An 11,557-nucleotide genomic window follows, 5' to 3' on the forward strand; every position below is an offset into this window, starting at 1 on the left:
CACAGTTCTTACATTTTTTATAAATTAAGCATACAGTGTTTGGGACTAAAACCAAAAGGCACGGAAAACATTAAAAACACCGAAATTGTACTTTTTCTGGCATATATTGTTATTGTGACTAAAATACCTTTTTTTTGTGTGGCACTGGGGGGAAAAATAGTTCTGTGTGCTGTGAATTAAAAAAATGTTAACTCTTTTAATCAACACCATGCAAATGTTTACTTATTTAAATTATTTAAATTCCATGATGTATGCAGAGACATATAAAGAGTACAGAGAGAGAGAGAGAAAAAAATGTCATAAAAAATATATATATTATATGAAGACGTAAAAGTGAATTAATTTGAGAGACGCCTTCGAAAACAAACATTTTGTTAAGTTATAGCTTTTATTTTGACTGGCTGATCATTACCGGAAGTGAAATTAATAAAACCGTATTTATTCAGATACAATTATTTATAACGTACTCTGTTGTTTTGGTTTGCAAAATACTTTATTTACTACTTATTAATGTTGAATTGTGTTGTTTCTAAAGCAAAATATTGAACACTGACCAGGTTCTTCTGCATTTGGTTAGTACTGATTATTTTTTCGCAAAGCCAAACTTATAGCTTTCGGAGGGGGATTAGCTCAGATGGTAGAGCGCTCGCTGCGCAAAAGAAGGGGCCCAATCTTTCCGCTCACGCACGCAAGCGAAAAAGACGCATAAAACGGGAATACGCCGACAAATTACCCCTTAACATTATTTGGGTTACACTCATGTGCGTTATGGTGGAGTTTGAGTTACATTTGAAACAAATCACCCTCCGCGGGTTGGATTCGAACTCGTGTTCTGCTCGACAAAGTATCCAAGTGTTCAACTGCGCCTATTTTTAGTTATCTATGACGTAACGTAAATCCTGCAAAGTTTTTTGTATTTGAATTATTATTATTATTTGTATGAATGTACATGTATAACACCAATTCGTTGCATTTTATTACTTTTGCATCAAATAAAAAAAATAAAAAGTTATGTGCGTTTATTAAAGTTATGGAAAAATTAACATATTTCCCTGTTGACTGCCGGTATTATCAATCCCACTCTATTTTAAATATATTTTAATGTATTCTCTCATTCACAGCTATAAAAGTTAACCCAGAGCTATAGAAAAAGATGTTTTTTCAACGGCTCTGAGTTAACCCAATTATGACAACTTCCGCTATGAGAAACCCAGAAATATGAAAAGGGTCTATTGATTACATGTTTATGGTTAAATAAAATGAATTAAAAAAAGTTGTGTGTGTGTTGGGGGAGATGATTTGATTGATATGATTTATCAGATTTAATTTATCTAATAAAAAACACATCAAATTTAAAATGTTTTATTAAATTGAACAAATATGAAATATACACACAAATATTGAAATGAGTACACACACATATATATATATATATATATATATACAGGACAATATTTTAAAAAATGGGCACGTAATATATACAGTAAAGTGTTTATTGAGGAGGTGGACTATTGATTACATGTTTATGGTTAAATAAAATGAATTCAAAAAAGTTGTGTGTGTTGGGGGGTGGGGTTGATGATTTGATTGATATGATTTATCAGATTTAATTTATCTAATAAAAAACACATCAAATTTAAAATGTTTTATTAAATTGAACAAATATAAAATATACACACAAATATTGAAATTAATACACACACACACACAAACACAAACACACACACACACACACACACATATATACAGGACAATATTTAAAAAAGTGGGCACGTAATATATACAAAATATATACAGTAAAGTGTTTATTGAGGAGGTGGACTTTGTTGTTTATTTTGCTGACGCTGTTCTGCCAACCAGTCTTCCAAAGATTGTCCACCAGAGGCACGCAAGCAAAATGTGGCATTACCATATCGGCTATGGCCAAACTCTTTCGTTTTGGGCTGTCCACATTTGCTGCACATGTTAAAAGACACCCCTCGCACATACTTCCTCTTATGGACTCCACTTTCCTCCTCCTGTGCCCGCCGGCGCCTGTTCCTCTGGGTGTAACGGGACACAGGAGCAGCAGAAACAGGAGCAGCAGAAACAGGTGCAGCAGATACAGGAGCAGCAGAAACAGGAGCAGCAGAAACAGGAGCAGCAGAAACAGGAGCAACAGGAGCAGCAGAAACAGGAGCAGACAGAGCTGGGCGTGCACTGGATGCTGAAGCACTTGAAGACTGAAACACCATCGACACAGTCATGTCTGGGTTAAGGACTAGTGTGCCCATCAATGACCCAGGTGCTGAAATAGGCTGCACAAGTCCTGATGTTGTGGGGGCAGGTGCGATGGGGCACTCCCTGGTTGCAGCAGCGGGCCGTCGACCTGGTCGCAGAATAGGTGCTTGTCCTTCTTGATTTATCGGAAAGATAAAAGTATGTCTTGGGCCCGAGGTCGATGGTGCTTCATTTAGTTTCTGCCTCGGTGGAGGAAGCTGTGTAATAGACACACCTATTGGATCAGGTGGAATCAGTCCCTGAGCAAGGACACTCATTTCCTGATTCTTCTGCCGCCGTTGAAACCTAAAAATAAATTATTTATTATATATATGTTTAGAAGCATTAATTTTATTTGAAGCAAATAATGTGCCATGCTTACCACTGAATGAGTGTCCTCTGGTTTAGCTCAAACAGCTGGATCATTGTTTCATCCATCAGCCTGCGACTATTAAGCACCAGCTCTCGGATGTGGTGGTAATCTGAGAGGATTTTAGACCACCTGGGAGTGCAAACTCCAGCCTTCTTGGTTGGCGACTTGTGTAAAGCACACAGCTTCATACAAATGGCCTCAACCAAGCGGCTGGTGCTGGGCCACTGTGCTGGACCCCCAGGATGTCCAATCAGACAACGTTTGACACTTTCCACACCCGGTGTGACACCGGACCGCTTTGGAGCCTTAAAGCGCCCATGTGTCAGCTGAGGCTGATGTCGAGACTGATAGTTGACCCGCTGTTTATCGCAATCAGGGAGAGCTGTCCACAGCTGGATGGCCTCTGTCATCTGGAGGTCAGTGAGGTAAGCAGCCTCACGAAGACCCACCAGGTAACCAGCCAGATCCTGGACCTTATCCCACCCAGCGATGCCATCTGGGCCAATGACTGCTCCCTAGTAAATGCAGATTAATATTAATATATGTGGAATAAAACAAGATTGAACTTAAATAAAGCACTTAAAGTGTCTTACCTGAGCCTCATCAGAGAGACTGCTTCCAGTGTCAGATGGCTGTGACAGCACTGAAGGGGCAGGGGCAGGGGCAAGATGCTGTCCTTCTCCACCAGATGATGTGGATGGCTCAGGCAATGATACTGGGGACTGAGGCTGAGGCAAAGATGAGGGGCTGTTTCCGAGATCACTGCAGGGGTCATCCTCATACAGCACTGGAACTGTGATGTCCTCCAGGATCTGTTCCTCAAACCCCTCATCTTGCAGATCCTGGTCATCAACTTCCTCCACCAGCCTGTCTTCCTCCTCTGGGTTTTGGAGCACTGGAGTTAGTGTTTTGCCAGTCTGGCTGTAAAGATACTCCATTCCCAGCAATTCACCTACAAGAAATGAGAGAAAAGAAAATGAAAAAAAGAAATTCTTGAAATGCCCCTATTATGCTATTTTAAAGTTTCCTAATTTAGTTTTGGAGATATTCAAAGTCAAAGGTCAAAAAACACTTTCATTTTCTCATAATATACATTGCACATCACCAAAACGTTCAGCCAAACGCTCACTCTGCTCTGACCGGTCAGACGGCCCAGTCTGTTGTGATTGGTTTACCGCATATTCCAAAAAAAAAAAAAAACCATTGTGTCCAGAGGCTTCCTAAAGCTCAGTGATTTGATTGTAGACACTGATTTTCCATAAATCCCAGTGCGAATCTGAATCGATGATGAAACAATGGAAGAACTAATTTTTTAACCTTGAGCAGGGTTAGGGTTGGGGGTAGCCCTTGAGCAGGGTTAGGGTTATGGGTAGCCCTTGAGCAGGGTTAGGGTTATGGGTAGCCCTTGAGCAGGGTTAGGGTTATGGGTAGCCCTTGAGCAGGGTTAGGGTTATGGGTAGCCCTTGAGCAGGGTTAGGGTTGGGGGTAGCCCTTGAGCAGGGTTAGGGTTATGGGTAGCCCTTGAGCAGGGTTAGGGTTATGGGTAGCCCTTGAGCAGGGTTAGGGTTGGGGGTAGCCCTTGAGCAGGGTTAGGGCTGGGGGTAGCCCTCTAGCAGGGTTAGGGTTATGGGTAGCCCTTGAGCAGGGTTAGAGTTATGGGTAGCCCTTGAGCAGGGTTAGGGTTGGGGGTAGCCCTCTAGCAGGGTTAGGGTTATGGGTAGCCCTTGAGCAGGGTTAGAGTTATGGGTAGCCCTTGAGCAGGGTTAGGGTTGGGGGTAGCCCTTGAGCAGGGTTAGGGTTATGGGTAGCCCTTGAGCAGGGTTAGGGTTATGGGTAGCCCTTGAGCAGGGTTAGGGTTATGGGTAGCCCTTGAGCAGGGTTAGGGTTGGGGGTAGCCCTTGAGCAGGGTTAGGGCTGGGGGTAGCCCTCTATCAGGGTTAGGGTTATGGGTAGCCCTTGAGCAGGGTTAGAGTTATGGGTAGCCCTTGAGCAGGGTTAGGGTTGGGGGTAGCCCTCTAGCAGGGTTAGGGTTATGGGTAGCCCTTGAGCAGGGTTAGAGTTATGGGTAGCCCTTGAGCAGGGTTAGGGTTGGGGGTAGCCCTTGAGCAGGGTTAGGGTTATGGGTAGCCCTTGAGCAGGGTTAGGGTTATGGGTAGCCCTTGAGCAGGGTTAGGGTTGGGGGTAGCCCTTGAGCAGGGTTAGGGTTATGGGTAGCCCTTGAGCAGGGTTAGGGTTATGGGTAGCCCTTGAGCAGGGTTAGGGTTGGGGGTAGCCCTTGAGCAGGGTTAGGGCTGGGGGTAGCCCTCTAGCAGGGTTAGGGTTATGGGTAGCCCTTGAGCAGGGTTAGGGCTGGGGGTAGCCCTTGAGAAGTTTTTTTTTTACTTACTACATGAAAGGTAATTTTCAGAAAAAAATAATAGAGGCTCTTTAATATTTTGTCTAGTACATTAAAGGCTCAAATAGAAATAAAAAATGAATTTCTTGCCTGTATATGCTCCAGGAGGGCGATAGCGCTCATCCCAGGGCTTCCCAAAGACTGTTCGACTAAGCTGGTCCACAGCCTCTCTCATGGCACTGCCATATGACCGGATAGATGAAGGTCCTTTTATGGCTTCATCCATCCGGTCATCATTCCAACGCATCAAGCCCTCAAGGAGATAAGCTTGAAAATGCGCATCACTGGCACTGGTTCCTAAAAGTTAAATAAACAAAAAAGGGTATTATATGTCACATATGTACTACACATGATGTGCTATAAAGTAACTGGTTGCATGTAATAGAGTTATGTAATTTAGATAAAAAATTGTCATTAGTTACTAGTGATTGTCAGGCAAGACAGCTTTGTCAATGCTTATGACATCAGAAAAGAACTGTAACATTACTGTAGAGTGTGACATTTATTAAAGTGCCATTACGTTAAAGTAATGGAAGCAGTTATAGTGCTTATATTTTAAATGAGTAATTCAATTAGTAAGTAATTAAATATGTATGTAATACCTGGAATAAAACGGTTCAGGTGCAGGTGGAATGACTCCAAGGAGGTAGAGCCACGGGCACACCTGTAGCAGCACAGCTCCACACCACCCTTCTTCAGTGTCCCTGTCTTCATGTACAGTGGAAAGTTCTCTGGATCTTGGATACACTGTACATGCTTCTGCTGTTCTTTCCATATCCGCTGGATCCTTTCGTGGTCCAGCAGAGGAACTCCCAGAGTGTCCTTCCCGGCCGCACTGTCAAACAGATCAATCAGTGATCCGATTGATCTGGTCGTCTCCTCCATCCCCCTGGTCTTCCTTCGGCAGTGCAGTGCCAACTCCCTCCTTGTAATGCGAGCACTGACCGCCTTTCCGGAGATGTGTCCAGTCTTCTTTGTCGCCAGCTCACCTTCCTTTGCATGGCGAAGAGCAGCCACATCCTCTGGATCCCACTGAAAGATGCACGTGGACAGACGTGCCATGAAGATCCCATAGAGAGGATGAGCCTCTGTCGTGACACCTGCAGCAAATCGCCGCATGAAATGCCAGATGTCAAGGCGCACTTCAAGCTCATCCCACTCCGAAAACAGGACCTTCACTCGAGACTGGCCATGCTGACTGCAGCAATCTCTGTCCACGTACATTACTTTTGGGGCTGCCTCTCCTGCCTCCCGGTAGCGTTTCATCAAACCAGCTGCCATGGAGTCCAGTCCATGTCCTTCGGCAGCTGTTAGCACAGAGACAAGGACTTGGCCGTGTTCGTTCCCCACATTTGTGCACCAGGCAGCTGTTCCTGAAGCAGCACCAGCCAGTTTCTTTGTGACCTATAGGGAAAAATAAAAGGGTCAAAAACCGTGTTCATTATGTCTGTGTACATATCCATGTCTGGCAAATATCTGGATACAAACAGGGCTGTGATACCTTTTTTGTGGAGTCCATCTTGAGAACACAGCCAAAGATGGATGTAATTTTGCCCTTGACCTCGTGCAAACGCCCCAGAACATCCCTGGCGTACACTGCTAACAGCCACTTAGGTTTAGGTAGGGCAGGTAAAAGGGGAGGCTCAGCAAACACAGGAGGCTGCACAAGGGAGGACCTTGTAAATGGTTCGCAGGCAGTCAAGTACTGCAGGACACGCTGTGTCCATGCCTCACTGTGCTGCTCCATCAGCTTCTTGTAAAGCTGAGTCACACTGTTGCCCAGTGTCCTCTCCCTCATCATCCTCAGCACCCGGTTGTCACATGAGTATCTAAGAAAACAACAGTATAATCATGCAAAAAAAACACACAAATAAAAGCGCCTAATAATGAATGATTGTCGTTAAGAATTACCTGTATGTCAGCAAAGCTGGAAACTGACTGCGGTGGCCCATATCCAGCTGCCCTAAGATGTCCTCGGACCAGGCAGGATATTTCTTTTTGCAGCGTTTGCACTCCAGATACTCAGTGGCAAGGTCATACCACCCGTCGATGTCCAAGACCTTGCGCACGGTGCGATAAAGTCCTGCCGCTGTCAGTCTGTGCTTAACACAGTCTACGCGAACACAGACAAGGGGAAATAACCACATCTTCAGCGGCATCCATAAGAAAAGGGGCCGACAGAAGAAGAGGTCGTGTGAGGCGGGTGGCTGAGTGTTAATTAAAGGGGGCTGAGGAGGGTACCACCAAAGCTTCAGCTGGGACACTAGTTCTGGCTTGCCGGTTCGAAGGTTGGCCTTAAACAGTGTGTTCCGGATCCACTCATGTTGGAAAGGTGGAAGATGATCTTTCCAATGAACTGGAAGCTCAGCTGGTGGGTGATGATGTTGAAGATCTGGTGGTTTTGCAGTTTCCGCTGATGGAGACGGACCAGCACAGGCCTCTGAGTGAATAGTAACAAAAAACAATATAAGCATGACTGCTGCATTTGATAGTAATATGCCAAAAATTCAGCCCACAAACAGCCTGCGAAGCAATAATTTTGGACAAGTATTAATAATCATTAACAGTGAAGAAAATGGTACTAGTGTTAAAAAGCAAAGAACGCAGTGTACACTTTATTGATGTAAGGAATATGGAATCAATAAAGCTCTTTGAGGATGAGGATTAGATGAAATGGAGTAAGGAAAATGAGGCACGATTAATTCAGACACGAAGCATGCACAAATATACAGTAAGGAAAAAACTGTTCCACTAATCATTAGAACAATGAAACTCCATGATCCTGTCTGCTCAGGGGTAGCTAAAGAGTGAGTGAGAAGAGCAAGCGGAGTGAAAAAGTTATCCGGCGATTGTTTCACAACGGGTAAGTTCGGAAACGCAAATAAATACCCCGACACCTTTGGACATCCTTACGGTTTTGAAGAAGTGCACTCAAAGAATGCATCCTGCTTGAAGCATGATGTGACATAATTCTGTATTTTAAACAAAAAATATTAAAAACAAATAGATTTTTTGTGTTTTTACAAAACATTCTTATAACATTTGGGTAACACTTTAAAAAATGTACAGTAATAAGTCACTTATAAGTTATTAGTTGATGAATTTACAAAACATAACTATACATTTATTAATGTTTAATAAGTAATATGCTAACATTTTATAAATGTTTTGTTAATTCAGTTATAAGTAATTTATTAATTATTACTTAATACATTCAACATTCATAAATTATTATTAAGTGGTATGCAATACTGTAAATCCTGTATATGTATATATATATATACGCATACAGTACAGGCCAAAAGTTTGGACACATTACTATTTGTAATGTTTTTGAAAGAAGTTTCTTTTGCACATCATTTGATCAAAAATACAGAATATTTTTTTAATATTGTGATATATTATTACAATTTAAAATATTTGGTTTTCAGGATGGTTTGATGTTCAGGATGGTTCCTCCAGTCTTCAGTGATCATGATCCTTCAGAAATCATTCTAATATGATTATTCATTACGAGTGTTGGAGACAGTTCTGCTGACTAATATATTTGATGAATAAAAGGTTCAAAAGAACTGCATTTATTCAGAATAAAAACATTTTTAAAATAATATAAATCTCGTTTACTATCAATTTTTATTAATTGAACACATCCTTGCTGAATAAAATTATTGATTTATTACAAAAAAAGAAAGAAAAAAAATTACTGACCCCAAATGACTGACCAGTAGAGTTTATCGCTGTTACAAAAGATTTCTATTTTTAAAACATTTTGCTTCTTTTTTTCTTTTCTTTTTTACTTTTTATTCATCAAAGTATTATAAAAAAGTTTCACAGGTTATGAAAAAATATTAACAACTTTGAAAATGAATCATCATATTAAAATTATTTCTGAAGGATCATGTGACACTAAAGACTGGAGGAACGATACTGAAAATTCAGCTTTGATCACAGAAATAAATGATCATTTAAAGTATAATAAATTGAAAACCAATTATTTTAAATTGTAATAATATATCACAATATTACTTTTTTTCTGTATTTTTGATCAAAAACATTACAAATAGTGATGTGTCCAAACGTTTGAGTTCTTACTAGGACAAGAAAATATGTTCATATAATACCAATTTTATCGTCTCTACACTGGTTACCTATTAAGTTCTGTGCCAATTATAAAGTATTCCTACGAATTCTGCATGTTTGTGCGTTTGAACACAGACAAGCTTATAATGATCATTTACTAATGGTCTATTCATTACTTGTTTAAGATTAACCATTATCAGAGACGATACTGAAACAAGTTTGACCTAAATACTTAAAATACTTAAATAGACTCAAATAATGATTTATATTTTTTACCATAACTTACAGCAAATTTGTATATTGTTTGCAAACCACTTTTTAATAAGTTATATTTATATGATTATAGTAAATTATTAGTTCATCATTAAACCAAAAACTTATAAGTGTCTTAAAACTAACATTTATAAATGGTTAGCGTATTACTTATTAATGATTTATTATTGTATAGTCATGTTTTGTAAATTATTAATTTATCATTAACAAATAACTTATAAGTGACTTGTAACTGAACATGTTAACAATATTGGCATTTGTCATATGCCACACCTGTATTTAGCTGTGCTTCACATTGGGATGCAGCAAATACCAGCTCCTCATCATCTTCTTCAGCAGTGGGAACAGGAGTGCCTGGAGCAGAAATGTAAAAACTATTACTGTGAACAATACACAAAAGACAAACGTATGCAAGATGGTGCTTACTTACCAGTAGTGAAAATCTGCCTTTGGGCCAAACGTTTGGTTGAAGGTTCTGCTGCTGGAGGAGGTAAAGTGGACTGCGGTAATGGATCTAGAAACATGACAAGTTTGCCATAACGATAAATAAATACATGTTGAACTGCTGTATGGGAAATTCGATATTTACACTCACTACTCACAGGGTTTAACTGGTGACATGATTTTTCTCGCCAGCTGTGAAGGAGACAAATGTTTGCCACGTGCCAACAGCGCTTTCACAGTGGCGGTCTGTTGTACACCAGTTCGGATGTCTGAGGGTGGAGGTGCAGAGGTACTGGAGGCTGAGGGTGGAGGTACAGAGACAGTGGCGGCAGCAGGTGGACGTGCAGGTGGACGTGCAGGCTGATGTCCACTGGTGCCCACAGCAGAAGCCTGTCTTTTCAGGACGTACGCCTTAAAAAGGGCCATGTTGGTGTTGGGCCTGGCATCTGCCTTAACCAGGTACCTGATGAGGTCCTTTGCCTCCTTGCTCTGGTCCTCATAAACTTCCTTCATGGACCGACCCTGGAAGTCTCCAAACTCCACCATCAAGCAGCCCTGGTCTCCAGTTGCCCGGGCTTCTGCTTGCATATCCTGCTTCCTCTTGTACTTCTCCACTTCTTCTGCCATCTCTCTAATATCAGAAGTGTACTGTAGAAACAGCTGTTTATTTTCTGACAATGGGTTTGTCTGCGCTTTCTCAGTGGAAATGCTGAGCACCAAATAAACTGCATACCCCAGTGAGTTTTCCAGGAGCCATCTAAATCTCTGGCCCTGGTACTTCCCAAACTGAAGTTTGCAGTGAGCCAGTACTAAAAACTGGTCATTGGGGTCGCCACCGTTTGTGCAGACATAAGTACTGGCCTCTGTCAGCACCTCCTCTTTCGGTTTGGCCCTTCCAGACTCCACATTTTCAAGGCGCTTCGCCTCCGCCGATGGCGCCATGAGGAGTCGGCTTGATGTTGGCGTTTGGCGGCGAAAAACAGGGTATGCGTACATTTTCTGAAATGAAACTCAGAAAGTGACTATTACCTCAAGAAATCGAACAGTACCTGTCCGTTAAGTGTGTAACTACATATATATATATACATATATATATATATATATATATATATATATATATATATATATATATATATATATATATATATATATACACACACAGACCAACCACACTTAATCACATGTAAAAACCAAAACTTGTTTTTGCTTTGTATTTACAATGTTGTTTTGTTATATCTGTCTCATATGTCCTGTCCTAGGTTTTTATTTTTTTAAGTGTGTGTGTAATGGCATTATAACACACTACATGTAAGAAAGAGACTATTACCTCTAGAAATCAATGCGATACCTGTATGTTAAGTGTGTGTAACTATATATATATATATATATATATATATATATTGTGTATTTGTACTACCTCTCTATCTGTGATGCATCTTATATATATACAGACCAACACACACTTCACATAAAACTCATCATCAGGCCAGTGTATGGTAATGTTTATTACCACAGTAATATGGTAATATACAAAGCAAAAACATCAGTGTTGGAGGCCTCACATGTAAAAGACGTTTTTGCTTTGTATTTACAATGTTGTTTTGTTATATTTGTCTCATTATGTCCTGTCCTAGTAGCTAAAAAAAGTGTGTGTAACGGCATTATAACATTATAACGTAACCATATTACTGTGGTAAAAAAAAAAAAAAAAACAGTCGAATACGAAGTATATA

The 11,557-nt window shown here is 40.8% G+C and overlaps 1 protein-coding gene across 1 annotated transcript; it reads right to left on the reverse strand.

The window, feature by feature from the left end:
- Nucleotides 1–2,637: 2,637 nt before the first annotated feature.
- On the reverse strand, nt 2,638–10,766 carry LOC137046029 (uncharacterized). Its single transcript, XM_067423084.1, has 9 exons — nt 9,983–10,766; nt 9,811–9,894; nt 9,654–9,734; nt 6,939–7,467; nt 6,529–6,856; nt 5,630–6,431; nt 5,118–5,324; nt 3,226–3,584; nt 2,638–3,147 (listed from the first exon to the last, which is right to left on the reverse strand). Exons 1-9 carry the CDS (start codon nt 10,764–10,766, stop codon nt 2,638–2,640), a joined length of 3,684 nt encoding a protein of 1,227 aa, XP_067279185.1.
- Between the last annotated feature and the right edge of the window lie 791 nt (nt 10,767–11,557).

This window comes from Pseudorasbora parva, chromosome 18 (genome assembly GCF_024679245.1).
Source record: "Pseudorasbora parva isolate DD20220531a chromosome 18, ASM2467924v1, whole genome shotgun sequence".
Classification (NCBI taxonomy): domain Eukaryota; kingdom Metazoa; phylum Chordata; class Actinopteri; order Cypriniformes; family Gobionidae; genus Pseudorasbora; species Pseudorasbora parva.